This window comes from Mobula hypostoma, chromosome 4, assembly GCF_963921235.1.
Source record: "Mobula hypostoma chromosome 4, sMobHyp1.1, whole genome shotgun sequence".
NCBI classification, from domain to species: domain Eukaryota; kingdom Metazoa; phylum Chordata; class Chondrichthyes; order Myliobatiformes; family Myliobatidae; genus Mobula; species Mobula hypostoma.
In genome coordinates, this window is record NC_086100.1 from 72,117,752 (window position 1) to 72,134,294 (window position 16,543).

The following is a 16,543-nucleotide window of genomic DNA, read 5'->3' on the forward strand; positions in this document are numbered from 1 at the left end:
TCCCAGGCCTTTGACCCAGGAATGAAATATCATCCATGCCTTGCGTTTCTGATTTCCATTGCTGCACTGGGCATTGTATTAGCAGAAGGGGTACTCAGTTGTTTTGTTCCTTTGTTAAAGGTGTCGACAAGAAAACATTCTGAAAAATGAACCTAACCATGCCCCATATCAGCTTGATAAAATGTTCCAGCACCTGCAAGACACTAAGCAAAGTATTACATCATCTTTCGACTTTACACGGTGCTTAAGGTTAAACCATATAAACAGTAAGTGTACTTATTAGCAGTAGTTTTGATATTTTACTTGCCTGTTAAAATGCAGAGTCTGTAAAAATATGATATCAAAATCAGAATCAGGTTTATTATCACCGGCATGTGATGTAAGATTTGTTAATTTAGCAGCAACAATTCAGTGCAAAACATAATCTAGCAGAGAGAGAAAAAATAACAATAATAAATAAAACATAATAAATAAACAAGTAAATCAATTACATATTGAATGGATTTTCAAAAATGTGCAAAAGCAGAAATACAGTATATTAAAAAATTGAGGTAGTGTCCAAAGCTTCAATGTCCATTTAGGAATCGGATGGCAGAGGGGAAGAAGCTGTTCCTGAATCACTGAGTGTGTGCCTTCAGGCTTCTGTATCTCCTACATGATGGTAACAGTGAGAAAAGTGCATGCCCTGGGTGCTGGAGGTCCTTAATAATGGACACTGCCTTTCTGAGACACCGCTTCCTAAAGATGTCCTGGATACTTTGTAGGCTAGTGCCCAAGATGGAGCTGACTAGATTTACAACTTCCTGCAGCTTCTTTTGGTCCTGTGCAGTAACCCCTCCATACCAGACAGTGATGCAGCCTGTCAGAATGCTCTCCTGACCCAGATCTGCGCCGTACCCTCCAAATATCCGGACCTGCCTCTCGGTTCTTTTGCACTACCTTACTTTCCATTTTTCTATTTTCTATTTATGATTTATAATTTAAATGTTTAATATTTACTAATTTTAACTATTTTTTATATTTTTAATATTTAATACTTGTAATCCAGGGAGTGGGAAGCGCAGAATCAAATATCGCTGTGATGATTGTACGTTCTAGTACCAATTGTTTGGCGACAATAAAGTATAAAGTACGATACAACTGTAGAAAATTTTGAGTGTATTTGTTGACATGCCTAATCCCTTCAAACTCCTAATGAAGTATAGCCACCGTCTTGCTCTCTTTATAACTACATCGATATGTTGGGACCAGGTTAGATCCTTAGAGATCTTGACACCAAGGAACTTGAAGCTGCTCACTCTCTCCATTTCTGATTTTATATCTGAACGGAAATGGGATAATTAACATTTATCAGTCAAAGTTTTCACTTAATGATGCCTTGGAAGAGTGCTGCAACATAAAATTATATCAGTAGTTTGCAGTGCCCACAGACCATGTAAATAATGCTCCTTATCCTATCAATCCTATTCATTGATTTTACTTGTTAAAGTTATTATAACTTTTGTTTGTGTTCTTCATTAGGTTGTGCTGCAATTCCAGGGCTCATTAAGTTAATACATTAACATGCTACACTACATACTACACTAGTGCCATGCTTGATGATGGATTTAATCAAGAGTAGAAGAATGTGCAGAATCTCTCTCCTCCTGGGCTACAACTCACGGGGCATTATTTAACAAAAGCAAGAAGAAAGGAAAACTGAAAAGAGATGGGGGAGACCTTGAATGGGTTTTTTGCATCTATATTTACTCAGGAATGGACACAGAATCTATTATTGTAAGGCAATGCAGCAGCAAGGTCATACTATACAGATTACAAAGGAGGAGGTGTTTGCTGTCGAGGCAAATTAGGGTGGTTAAATCCCCAGAGCCTGACAATGTGTTCCTTCGGACCCTATGAGATGCTATTGCAGGGAGCCTAGCAGAGATATCTAAAATATCTTTATCCACAGGTGAAGTGCCAGAGGACTGGAAGATAGCTAATGTTGTTCTGTTACATGAGAAAGGCTCTAAGAATATGCCAGGAAATTATAAGCTGGTGAGCCTGACATCAGTAGTGGAAAGTTATTGGAAGGTATTCTGAGGAACTGGGTATACAAGTATTTAGATAGACAGGGACTGTTTGGGGTTAGTCAACGTGGCTTTGTGCAAGTGTTGTCTAACCAATCTTATAGAGTTTTTCAAAAGGGTTTCCAGGAAAGTTGCTGAAGGCAAGGCAGTGGATGTTGTCTACATGGACTTTAGCAAGGTCTTTGACAAGGTCCCTAATGGTTCAGTTGCTTGATTCAGAATAAAGTAGTAAATTGGATTAAACATTGGCTTTGCGGAGGAAGCCAAAGAGTGGTTGTAGATGGTTGCCTGTCTGACTGGAGGTCTGAAGCTAGTCGTATGCCACAGGAATCATTGTTGGGTAGTATGAAAATGTGTAAACCATCAGTGAATTTGTAGGTGACAATGAGATTGGGGTGCAGTGGAGAGCAAGGCAGACTATCATAGCTTGCAGCAGGAATTGGACCAGCTGGAAAATTTAGTTGAATAAAGACAGGTGAAACTTAATGTAGACAAGTGTGGGAAGTTGCACTTTGGGAAGACAAACTAGAGCGGAACTGACACAGTGAATGGTAGCCCACTGAGGAGAGCGGTATAACAGGGATCTGGGAATATAGATCCATAATTCTCTGAAACTAGCGTCATAGGTAAATATGGTTGTAAAGAAAACTTCTGGCACATTGGCCTTCATAAATCAATGTATTTCGTACAGGAGTTGGGATGTTATGTTGAAATTGTATAAGATGTTGGTGAAGCCTAATTTGGAGTATTATGTGCAGTTTTGGTCACCTACCTACAGGAAAGATATAAACAAGATTGAAAGAGCGCAGAGAAAATTTACAAGGATGTTATTGGGACTTGAGGACCTGAGTTATAGGGAAAGGTTGATAGGTTAGGAATTTATTCCCTAGAACGTAGAGAATTGGGGGTAGATTTGATACAGGTACAGTATAAAAAATTATGAGGGGTAGAGGTAGAGTAAATGCAAACAGCCTTTTTCCACTGTGGTTGGGCATGACTACAACTAGAGGTTATGGGTTAAGGGTGAAAGGTGAACTCTTTAAGGGGATCATAAGGAGAAGCTCTTCATCCAGAAGATGGTGAGAGTGTTGAACAATTTGCCAGTGCAAGTGGCGGATGCAGGGTGGATTTCAACACTTAAGAGAAATTTGGATAGGTACACAGATGAGAGGGGTATGAAGGGCTATGGTTAGGGTGCTGGTCGATGGGACTAGGCAGGTTAATGGTACAGCACTGACTAGATGGGCCAAAGGACCTGTTTCTGTGACTATGGCTGTAAGTGATGGTGCAAGTATAAATAATTTAAACTAATTTATGATGTAACATATCTACAGAAGTCTGGAACTTCATAAAACAATGGTTCAGCCACAACTGGAAGGTTGATTGCATTTCTGGATGTCACTCTTTAAGAATGATAGGGCCTTAGAGAGGGTACAGAAAAGATTTACTGGAATAATTATGAGGGATTTTATTTGTGTGGACACTTTGGAGAAGCTACAGTTGTTCTGCTTAGGACAAAGGAGATTGCAAGGGGACCCAACAGAAGTATTTTAAATCATTTAAGAACCAAACAATATAGACAGAGAGAGATTGTTCCCACTAGCTGAAGAATCAAGTATCAGAGCAAATGATTTTATGCAGTAATTAGTTGGGATCTGGAATGCACTGCACTACCTTGCTCTTGAACAGAACAACCACAAATGTGATGTGCTAATTGGCCTCTTGTTGCAAATATTCTGTTTCCTGCAGTTACATTTAATGTACAGAGTTAATAGATTTCAAAAATACTAGGTGGTATTATTTATTAAAAATATTAAGGAGACCTTTAATTCAAAATGTCACATACAAATCTACTCAAAGGAATGAGATTAAGAAATCTTACAACTTAAATACACAATACTATGAACAAAATTCTCTGTTCTAAGAATTATCCTGTGGAATATCAACTGTTAAAAAAAGGAACTTTACCAATATAGTAGCTCGATCCCTAAATTCAATCTCAACCTGCAGTATAAACCCTTAGAGCCACTGCTTAACTAAAAGGGTGCAAGATGTAATTGTTGTATTTTGCAATAGGTGTAAAGATTTCCCAATTTTTTAAGACATTTTAGTTCTGCATCTATTTTCAGTCAGGATTCAAATGGATGTTGAAGAACTATTTCGTTCCACCTTTTGTCTAGTACAAGATCAACTGAAGGGGACAGACCTTGTAAGTACTGAAGAAATATAATGACCTTTTCGTAAAAGTAAGCGGTATTGAAAATGAAAAAAATACAGATTGCCAGTCTTTTTCTTTACAAAGCTTCTGTCACTTTTTATGAATGTATTTTTGACAGAACCAAATTTCAATCATATTTTGAATATCAGTAAGTTATTGAGTAGTGAAGGACATCACTCTCAAGTTCAGTGCTAACCTAGCCACTGGTCCAGACATATGCCTGTTAAGCGTGTTTCATCTGATGGTGGTTAGGAAGGGAAGCCTAAGTAACTCTTGTCCTTTTGTACATTGGTCATTAACCTGCATTATTGTTGTCCACTGTCCCACCCTCAGCAAAATTATCATTCTTGGTTCCTAAACATAGATGTTATAGTCACACCTTTCTACTGCTGCGTGCCTCTCTGTAGAAAAGTAAGTTTTCTATATTTGGTATGAAGTATAGTGCTCTTATACCGAGTAGCAATTTTATTTGTTCATTTTGCAAACAAAAAACATGGCAAGATTTTCTTGTTCATGAATGGAAAAGGAGGCCACTTTATCAGGTTCTCTCTGTTCCTAATAAAGTGGCCACTGAGTATATGGTCATGATATTCTGCTGCTGTAGCCCTTCCACTTCAAGTTTCGACGTGTTGTGTGTTCAGAGATGCTCTTCTGCACACCAGTGTTGGAACATATTGTTTTTTGGGTTACTGTTGTCTTCCTGTCAGCTTGATGCATGACAGCCTGAACCAGTCTAGCCATTCACCTCCACCCTCTCTCATTAACAGGGCATTTTCGCCCACAGAACTGCCATTCGCTGTATTTTTTTTTTGTTTTTCACATCATTCTCTGTAAACTAGAGACTCTTTGTGTGAGATCGCCAGGAGATAACCAGTTTCCAAAATACTCAAACCAACCCATCTAGCACCAACCAGAATGAAATATTGTGATTGTTATTTGACTTTTTTTTTGCATTTACACAGAGCATAGCATGGTATGCTATAGAAGAAAGTAGAGTTTCATGCAAATCACTTACAGAAGAGAAAGGCCAGTTTTAATGGCATCAGAAATTATCTGGCAGGGGTAGATTAGGATGGGTTTTTTTCTGGCAAATAAATGCTTGGTAAATAAGAGGCATTTAAAAGGGAAATTTTGAGTGTACAGAGGTTGTATGTTCCTGTTAGAATAAAAGGCATGGCTAACAGGTTTAGGGAACTTGGTTTTCGAGGGATGGTGAGGCACACATTAGGTTTAAGCAGTTAATATCGAATGATGAGGCACTTGGTATTCAAGATGAAGTAGTCAAGTGGATTCATTGTTGGCTTAACGGGAGAAGCCAGCGAGTGATAGTAGATGGTTTCCTCTCTGACTGCAGGCTTGTAACTACTGGTGTACCACAGGGATCAGTGTTGGGACTGCTATTGTTCGCTATGATAATTGTGTAAACAATCAGCAAATTCGTAAGTGACACCAAGATTGGAGGTGTAGTGGAGAGCGAGGCAGACTATCATAGCTTGCAGCGGGATTTGGACCAGCTGGAAAAATGGATTGAATAATGGCAGGTGAAGCTTAATGCAGGCAAGTGTGAGCTGGTGCACTGTGGGAGGACAAACTGGAATGGCACTTACACAGTGAGTGGTCGGCCACTGACGAGTGCGGTATAACAGAGATCTGGGAATATAGATCCATACTTCCTTGGTAGTGGTGCACATGTTGACATGGTTCTTAATGAGAGCTTTTGGCACATTGGCATTCATAAATCAGGGCATTAAGTAGAGGAATTGGGATATTATGTTGTCGAAGCTGTATAAAATGTTGGTGAGGCCAAATTTGGAGTATTGCATACAGTTCTGGTCACCTAACCAAAGGAAGGAAATCAGTAATCTTGAAAGAATGCTGAGAAAATTTACAAGGTGTTGGGACTTGAGGGCTTGAGTTATGTTGGATTGGTTAGAACTTTATTCCCTGGAGCTCAGGGGAATGAGGGGAGAATTGATCGTGGTATACAAAATTAACAGGTGCATAGATAGGGTAAATGCAAGCAGGTTTTTTCCACTAATGTTTTGTGAGACTAGAACTAGAGGTCATAGGCTAAGAGTGAAAGGTGAGGTATTTAAGGGGATGCTGAGGAGGAACTTCACTCAGTGGTGCAAGTGTGGAACAAGCTGCCATCAGAAGTCGTGGGTGTGGGTTTGATTACAACATTTAAGAGACGTTTGGATAGGTACACAGATCGGAGCGAAGTGATCCTGGGACGTGTCAACGGGCAGTATAACAGTTCAGCATGGACTGGATGAGTTGAAGAGCTAATTTCTGTGCTCGTGCTCTGTGACTAAGAATACAATTTGAATAAGCATAATACAATTGAAGACATGATATAACTTAACGGCATCATCGGCAATGCAGTAAAGGATATTTCAAATAATAGCAAATGGCCTCCTGTGGTACAATTGTCCTGTTTTTCCACACAATTCACAAAATCTCATTCCACTTATGAGATGCAGCTGTTTCTTTTAAGCCCTTTGACTATAGACAACCTATATTGTGTTTAGCAAGTAGAGTCACAGATAATTACTTCTATTTTTGGTGATTAAACTTTACATATATATTGTGTACTCTATGTGGAATGTACATACAAACATTTGTATATGCTCAACAGGAAGGGAGCAGTTACTCTATTGGGGGTATTCTATAGGACCCCTGGTGGCAGTAGAGATACCGAGGAGCAGATTGGGAGGCAGATTTTGGAAAGGTGCTAAAATAACAGGGTTGTTATCATGGGTGACTTTAACTTCTCTAATATTGATTGGCACCTGATTAGTTCCAAGGGTTTAGATGGGGCAGAGTTTGTTAAGTGTGTCCAGGACGGATTCCTGTTACAGTATGTTGACAGGCCGACTAGGGGGAATGCCATACTAGATCTAGTATTAGGTAACGAACGGGGTCAAGTCACAGATCTCTCAGTGGGTGAGCATCTGAGGGACAGCGACCACCGCTCCCTGGCCTTTAGCATTATCATGGAAAAGGATAGAATCAGAGAGGACAAGAAAATTTTTAATTGGGGATGGGCAAATTATGAGGCTACAAGGCTGGAACTTGAGGGTGTGAATTGGGATGATGTTTTTGCAGGGAAATGTTCAATAGCCATGTGGTCGATATTTAGGGATCTCTTGCAGGATGTTAGGGGTAAATTTGTCCCGGTGAGGAAGATAAAGAATGGTAGGATGAAGGAACCATGGGTGACAAGTGAGGTGCAAAATCTAGTCAGGTGGAAGAAGGCAGCATACATGAGATTTAGGAAGCAAGGATCAGATGGGTCTATTGAGGAATATAGGGTAGCAAGAAAGGAGCTTAAGAAGGGGCTGAGAAGAGCAAGAAGGGGGTATGAGAAGGCCTTGGCGAGTAGGGTAAAGGAAAACGCCAAGGCATTCTTCAATTATGTGAAGAACAAAAGGATGACAGGACTGAAGGTAGGACTGATTAGAGATAAAGGTGGGAAGATGTGCCTGGAGGCTGTGGAAGTGAGCGAGGTCCTCAATGAATACTTCTGTTCGGTATTCACCAATGAGAGGGAACTTGATGACAGGGAGGACAATATGAGTGAGGTTGATGTTCTGGAGCATGTTGATATTAAGGGAGAGGAGGTGTTGGAATTGCTAAAATACATTAGGACGGATGAGTCCCTGGGGCCTGACGGAATATTCCCCAGGCTGCTCCACGAGGTGAAGGAAGAGATTGCTGAGCCTCTGGCTAGGATCTTTATGCCCTCGTTGTCCACGGGAGTGGTACTGGAGGATTGGAGGGAAGCGAATGTTGTCCCCTTGTTCAAAAAAGTTAGTAGGGATAGTCCGGGCAATTATAGACCAGTGAGCCTTACATCTGTGGTGGGAAAGCTGTTGGAAAAGATTCTTAGAGATAGGATCTACGGACATTTAGAGAATCATGATCTGATCAGGGACAGTCAGCATGGCTTTGTGAAGGGCAGATCATGTCTATCAAGCCTGATAGAGTTCTTTGAGGAAGTAACCAGCATATAGATGAGGGTAGTGCAGTGGATGTGATCTACGTGGATTTTAGTAAGGCATTTGACAAGGCTCCACATGCAGGGCTTATTCAGAAAGTCAGAAGGCATGGGATCAGGGAAGTTTGGCCAGGTGGATTCAGAATTGGCTTGCCTGCAGAAGGCAGGGGGTCATGATGGAGGGAGTACATGCAGATTGGAGGGTTGTGACTAGTGGTGTCCCACAAGGATCTGTTCTGGGACCTCTACTTTTCGTGATTTTTATTAACGACCTGGATGTTGGGGTAGAAGGGTGGGTTGGCAAGTTTGCAGATGACACAAAGGTTGATAGTGATCTAGATAGTGTAGAGGATTGTCGAAGATTGTAGAGAGACATTGATAGGATGCAGATGTTGGCTGAAAAGTGGCAGATGGAGTTCAACCCGGAGAAGTGGGAGGTGGTACACTTTGGAAGGACAAACTCCAAGGCAGAGTACAAAGTAAATGGCAGGATACTTGGTCATGTGGAGGAGCAGAGGGATCTGCGGGTACATGTCCACAGATCCCTGAAAGTTGCCTCACAGGTAGATAGGGTAGTTAAGAAAGCTTATGGGATGTTATCTTTCATAAGTTGAGGGATAGAGTTTAAGAATCGCGAGGTAACGATGAAGCTGTATAAAACTCTGGTTAGGCCACACTTGGAGTACTGTATCCAGTTCTGGTCGCCCTACTGTTGGAAGGATGTGGAAGCATTGGAAAGGGTACAGAGGAGATTTACCAGGATGCTGCCTGATTTAGAGAGTATGGATTATGATCAAAGATTAAGGGAGCTAGGGCTTTACTCTTTGGAGAGAAGCAGGATGAGAGGAGACATGATAAAGGTATACAAGCTATTAAGAGGAATAGATAGAGTGGATAGTACTCAAGAGTGGTTAGTGCGTGGAATGCACTGCCTGAGTCAGTGGTGGAGGCAGATACACTAGTGAAGTTTAAGAGACGCTAGACAGGTATGAGGAGGAATTTAAGGTGGAGGGTTATATGAGAGGCAGGGTTTGAGGGTCGGCACAACATTGTGGGCTGAAGGGCCTGTACTGTGCTGTACTATACTATGTTCTGTGTTCAATAGAACTCAATGATAATCTGTTCCTTTAAGATCATTCTTTGGCTTTTCTCTCTATAGGAATCTATAATAATTGTAATTGTGGCTGAAATCAATCAGAAGTCATTATGTTTCAGTCATGTTAATGCCTGATAGTTTTCGTGTTCTTTAGATTTTTAATTAAATCAGAAATAATTGTGTAGATTCTGCACACATCAGTATTGTAAGATGAAAAATTGCAAAAAGCAGCCTTGCATTGTTTTTGGGAGAGCTAACAGCCATGAATCAGGTACAGACTTTTGGATGTGAGTGATACTGTTGAGTTGCTGTCTCATGTCTCCGATGAAACGAGCTCAATCTAGACATGTGGTTTATCTGTGTGAAGTGTGCATGTCCTCTCTGTAACTGTGTGGGTTTCCTTTGGACACTCTGGTTGCTTCCCATGCCTCAGAAACATGCAAGTTGTTTTATTCATTGGCTGTTGTAAGTTGTCCCTACTGTGTAGGTGACTAATGGAATCTGGAAGGAGCTGATGGAAATAAAGTGAATATAAAAATGGGATTGGTGTAGGATCAGGGTAAGCTTTGAGGTCGGATAAAGGGCTTGCTTCTACTGTCACTGTTTTTATTTAATTTTTGTGCTGCTTTTCTGCTGCTCAACTGGCCTAAATTAGTCTTTGGCACTCAACTCTGTGGTATACGTCTCAAGTGGATCCAAATGCTCAAATCTGGATCCAAGTGCACACCACCAGGTCACTTCAACGGGTTAGACCTCAGAATTAAATGTTGGAAGGGCAGGACAAAATCCTACAAATAAGGAACTGGTTCTCTAATTATAGGATCAGAAATTAATTCAAATCTTAGAAGCAACTTTCTAAAAGCTTACTGGCATTAATATCATTTGCACTGAGTCTGCCTCCCGCTGACTCCTCATTAAAAGCCTTGCCAGTTTCTCTACCCCCTTCACTACCTCCACCCCCTCCACCAGGGTGACCCTGCCATCGTTGTAGCATATTCCAATGTGTTGCCAAAACCTGTCAGAGGCAAAAGGAGTACTGCTGAAGTGATGTGACTCTTTAAGAGGTACTTGGGGTCAGGAATGTGAGGAAAGATAGGAAATATGATCTCTAACTCCCTTAATTTCACATTTTGGAGCCATTTATTGCGGTTTTGGAATTGGCACTCAAGAATTTTGAATTCTTTAGGGAGATTGTTAAACAGCTTTGTGGACCTAATGACTTTCTTGGTCATGGCATTATATGAAAAAATATTAAGTTTATGCTTCCTCTCCGGTGGATTAACAGCATCATTTGAAACTGGTGTGGGGCTGTAAAGGTTTCTTAGCTAAAAGGTGATGGTGACAGAAGACAAATGAGTAATTTGAAAGTATCATATAGAGTAGAAATGACAAGGATTGTCTAGCACATCTTCCAACCTTATCAGATTACAAAATGTCATTCTCTAATTTCTCTATCATAACTTATTTAAACAGCCAAAAACATAATCATGTAAATTCATAGCTAAACATCTGCACGCACCGTACTATTATTTTTCTTGGATGGTGGACTGTTGATCTGTAGACCCATACATATGTTTTCTGCTTGGTCTTTGAATAGAGCAGAATGGTCATGGAGAATTTTCTCCACCCTTCCAAGATAATTGTGGAGGAATAGATTCTATCAGCAAGAGATAGTCATCTGAAGTGACACGGGTGCTAGAATGCAACATCAGCCGAGTTGGAACAAAAATGTTCCAGCATCTCTGATTCTTTAATAATTCTTGGACAGAGTGGCTGTAAAGGAGCGGTTAAATAAGCAGCAAAAAATGTTGGACTACATAAGATAATACAGTTGCCATTCCAGAAAAGCAGATTATCCGTTTTATCACAAGCACCACTAAAATTAGGATTTGCATTTGTACAAAAATTTGTTCCAGTGCACACCCAAAGAATTTGAAATACTGGAGTGTTACAATGTGTAAATGTCTGGAATGTCAGAGCCTATGGTAGTGACAAGGCCACAACACGAGCCCCTGTTCAATAAACATCACATTTAATTGGGTGATGTCCCAGACAAAAATCTGACCAGAGGCATCAATACATCTTCATTCTTTTGGATATTCATTAATTTATGTCTGCATTTTTTGAGTTTGATTTATCTCCAAAACAGTATCGAGAAAGGGAATTATTCTTTTGCATCAGAAACTCTTGAATTATAGTGGAATGTTCTCCAAAATGTCAGTTTCAAAATAATACTTTGCCAGATAGCTCGAGGAGAAATTATGCTGCTTGGCTGTTAGCCAAATGTTTACTATTTGACCAGTTAAAATGTAAAATATATAAATTGAACTGTTAGTGGACAGAGAATGGGCAGAAATGAATTTGTACATTCAGTTCTGCTTTCCTAGAAGGCATTCCCTGAAATGGAGTATCAAATATAGGGAGTAACTGATCTTTATTTGGCTTTTCCTGATGTGATACCACTTAATAACCTAGGTTAAAAAAGAAAAAGGCTACAGCTGTGCCTCGATGCCAGGAAAGAACAGGCAACTGTGATTAATGAATGTTGTTGTACATTTTCCTGTAGATTGCAGAATTTAATAAACTTTACACGGTCACTACTGAGGAATGTATAAAGTGTTCTCAATGTCAACAAGAAACTGAGCAGACTGGAAGCATGCTGACTATTCCCCTTTCTCTATATGATGCAATGACTTCAGAGCTTCATGAGAATGTAGTAAGTATTTCTAAAATCATATTTTCATTGGAAATGCCTTGTCTTAATGTTTGATCTTGTATTGACACTATAGCCCAATTCATCAATCTAAACCTTTTGGACTCAAGTTGGAACAAAGTTCTGATTCCAGTCTTGACTGCCTTTTTCTGTGCAGCATGGCGTCCCTGCATTTTATCAAAATCATTTTATCGAGAATGATGGTTGAATCTGGGTCAAGTATTAGTATTATCCCATTGATGACTGAAGTTAGTCTATTATTTGAATGATTCTAAAAGTCAGACCCTATAATCATTTAGATTGATTTCAAAATGAGCTTTAGTACACAGGGATTCTTATGATCGCACGCACATATGCATACTTTTTTTCAATGAAAATCATATATTAAGGTATGTTAGGAAAAAGGCTGTTATCTCAAAGATGTATTTCCTTGTCCGTAAATTATTGATGTTCCAAAGTATAAAGAAATAGTGTATATTTTATATCTTGGACAGCTCAAATATGTTGAGAAATAACCTGTGTCAATAATAGCTATCCTGCCCAATGTTTGAAATGTGTTTACTTTGATGTAAGAAATATTATGAATAAAGGTGATGAACTGAGAGCATGAATCAGTAGATGGAATTACGATGTGCTGGCCATTAATTGGGGGAGAGAGATTATTGTGGTATTAAGGGAGAATTTGTAAACTTAAATTAGGAAGAGATATTTTAAGGGAAATGCATAGCAAAACTGTGAAAGTTGTTTAGAAACACCTTGCATGGGACTCTGGTTAAGCTTGTCCCACTGAGACTGGGAACAGATGGTAGGATGAAGAAACGATGGTTGATAAGAGATGGGGATTAACTAGTCAAGAGAAAGAAGGAAGCATACTTAAAGTTTAGGAAGCAAAAATCACACAGGGCTCTCGATAGCTAGGAAGGAGCTTAAGAAGTGACATAGAACAGGAGGACATGACAAGACTAAGGAATGCCTCAATGCATCCCACTTGTACAAGAAGAACAGGAGGATGACTGGAGTGAGCATAGGAGGGCTTAGGGACAAACGGGGAAATGTGCTTGGAGTCAGAGGAGGCAGACGAAAGTCCTTAATCAGTACTTTCCTTCACTGTTCATCAGGACAGGGACATTAAAGAATGTGAAGTCAGCATTGTTGTGTGTTTTTAATATTTAAATTATATTTGAGTAATCTTGTGTATATGTTAATTGTTTAAGCATTCTTGTTTGTTTAAATAATCCATTATGGGTTATATCTAGAAATACTGGAATTGCATATGTCATCATGCTACCACGTGATACATGCATGCCTCGCTTACAAGTAAACACAAAGTTAGACCCACATTCCTGGGTTCCTGTGTCTTCCTTTGAATTAGTTTAATATTTTGAAGTTAGAAAACCTAACACTGGCGATGAGGTATTCTTTTTAAATGAACCCGAGACAGCTACTGACCTGCTGAAGTGCAGTGGGACACTCAAACTAAAAAAAACACAGTGAGGAATGGCAGGTAGAATACACAGCCCAGCATATGCAGAAACTGCTGTGCTAGAAAAAAAGACAGTGGATGGAGGAATTCAGAAACAGTGAGTGCTGGGTGATAGTCTGTCCGACTAGGTACCATATCTGATGCAGACGTTGGTGACTATGTTTTTCCATATAGATCCCTCCCTCATTCTTTGGATGGCTTCCATTTCCTCCATGTGTAGCCACCTGGCTAGGCTTTTGAGGTACATAAGCCAAGGTCTTCCTCTAGGTTTGCTCCCCTCGATCTTTCCAGAGAAGTGAGTTTTTCTTGTTCATCTTTCTGCATGATGTGTCCTAGGAACCTAGGTTGTCTTTCTTGTACTGTTGGTATGAGTGATCTGACTGCTTGGGCTCGTTTGAGAACTTCATTTGATGGGTGTGTTGTCCATGATATTTTTTAAATTCTCCTGTAGAACCATAATTCAGCTGCTTCTAGTCTCTTTTCCATTGCTGGGGAAATGGTCCAGCATTCAATTCCATAAGTCAAGATAGAAAAAGACATCAAAGGAGGTGATTAGAGAGATTGAGGTGAAGGAACCCTTAGGAGGCAGTGATCATAACATGATTGAGTTCACTGTGAAATTTGAAAAAGAGAAGCCGAAATCTGATGTGTTGGTATTTCAGTGGAGTAAAGGAAATTACAGTGGCATGAGAGAGGAACTGGCCAAAGTTGACTGGAAAGGAACACTGGCGGGAAAGACAGCAGAGCAGCAGTGGCTGGAGTTTATGCGAGAAATGACGAAAGTGCAAGACAGGTATATTCCAAAAAAGAAGAAATTTTCGAGTGGAAAAAGGATGCAACCGTGGTTGACAAGAGAAGTCAAAGCCAAAGTTAAAGCAAAGGAGAGGGCATACAAGGAAGCAAAAATTAGTGGGAAGACAGAGGATTGGGAACTTTTTAAAACCTTACAAAAGGAAACCAAGAAGGTCATTAAGAGGGAAAAGATTAACTATGAAAGGAAGCTAGCAAATAATATGAAAGAGGATACTAAAAGCTTTTTCAAGTATATAAAGAGTAAAAGACAGGTGAGAGTAGATATAGGACCGATAGAAAATGATGCTGGAGAAATTGTAATGGGAGATAAGGAGATGGCAGAGGAACCGAACGAGTATTTTGCATTAGTCTTCACTGAGGAAGACATCAGCAGTATACCGGACACTCAAGGGTGGCAGCGAAGAGAAGTGTGCGCAGTCACAATTACGACAGAGAAAGTACTCAGGAATAGTCTAAAGGTAGATAAATCTCCTGGACCAGATGGAATGCACCCTCGTGTTCTGAAGGAAGTAGCTGTGGAGATTGCGGAGGCATTAGCGATGATCTTTCAAAAGTCGATAGATTCTGGCATGGTTCCGGAGGACTAGAAGATTACAAATGTCACTCCGCTATTTAAGAAGGGGGCAAGGAAGCAAAAAGGAAATTATAGACCTGTTAGCTTGACATCGGTGGTTGGGAAGTTGTTGGAGTCAATTGTCAAGGATGAGGTTACAGAGTACCTGGAGGCATATGACAAGATAGGCAGAACTCAGCATGGATTCCTTAAAGGAAATCCTGCCTGACAAACCTATTATAATTTTTTGAGGAAATTACCAGTAGGCTAGACAAGGGAGATGCAGTGGATGTTGTATATTTGGATTTTCAGAAGGCCTTTGACAAGGTGCCACACATGAGGCTACTTAACAAGATGAGAGCCCATGGAATTACGGGAAAGTTACATACGTGGATAGGGCGTTGGCTGATTGGCAGGAAACAGAGAGTGGGAATAAAGGGATCCTATTCTGGTTGGCTGCCGGTTACCAGTGGTGTTCCACAGGGGTCCGTGTTGGGGCCGCTTCTTTTTACATTGTACATCAACGATTTGGATTATGGAATAGATGGCTTTGTGGCTAAGTTTGCTGACGATACGAAGATAGGTGGAGGGGCCGGTAGTGCTGAGGAAACGGAGAGTCTGCAGGGAGACTTGGATAGATTGGAAGAATGGGCAGAGAAGTGGCAAATGAAGTATAATGTTGGAAAGTGTATGGTTATGCACTTTGGCAGAAAAAATAAACAGGCAGACTATTATTTAAATGGGGAAAGAATTCAAAGTTGTGAGATGCAATGGGACTTGGGAGTCCTCGTATAGGATACCCTTAAAGTTAACCTCCAGGTTGAGTCAGTAGTGAAGAAGGCGAATGCAATGTTGGCATTCATTTCTAGAGGAATAGAGTATAGGAGCAGGGATGTGATGTTGAGGCTCTATAAGGCACTGGTGAGACCTCACTTGGAGTACTGTGGGCAGTTTTGGTCTCCTTATTTAAGAAAGGATGTACTGTCGTTGGAGAGGGTACAGAGAAGATTCACTAGAATGATTCCGGGAATGAGAGGGTTAACATACGAGGAATGTTTGTCCGCTCTTGGACTGTATTCCTTGGAGTTTAGAAGAATGAGGGGAGACCTCATAGAAACATTTCAAATGTTGAAAGGCATGGACAGAGTGGACGTGGCAAAGTTGTTTCCCATGATGGGGGAGTCTAGTACGAGAGGGCATGACTTAAGGATTGAAGGGCGGCCGTTCAGAACAGAAATACGAAGAAATTTTTTTAGTCAGAGGGTGGTGAATCTATGGAATTTGTTACCACGGGCAGCAGTGGAGGCCAAGTCATTGGGTGTATTTAAGGCAGAGATTGATAGGTATCTGAGTAGCCAGGTCATCAAAGGTTATGGTGAGAAGGCAGGGGAGTGGGACTAAATGGGTGAATGGATCGGCTCATGATAAAATGGCGGAGCAGACTCGATGGGCCGAATGGCCGACTTCTGCTCCTTTGTCTTATGGTCTTATGGTCTTATGGACTCACAATTGGAGGCCATAATATAAATAACATCAGATATGCTGATGACATCGTACTAATAGCTGACTCAGAAACAAAACTTCAAGAACTACTCACT

The 16,543-nt window shown here is 40.4% G+C and overlaps 1 protein-coding gene across 1 annotated transcript in view; it reads left to right on the forward strand.

The window, feature by feature from the left end:
• LOC134345390 (ubl carboxyl-terminal hydrolase 18-like) overlaps positions 1-16,543 on the forward strand; it is a 55,663-nt gene that overhangs the window by 11,779 nt on the left and 27,341 nt on the right. Inside the window, exons 5-7 of the mRNA XM_063045974.1 lie at positions 121-266; positions 4,199-4,278; positions 11,950-12,099. Of these exons, the coding sequence (XP_062902044.1) occupies positions 121-266; positions 4,199-4,278; positions 11,950-12,099 (376 nt within the window). The remainder of the gene's footprint in view (positions 1-120; positions 267-4,198; positions 4,279-11,949; positions 12,100-16,543) is intronic.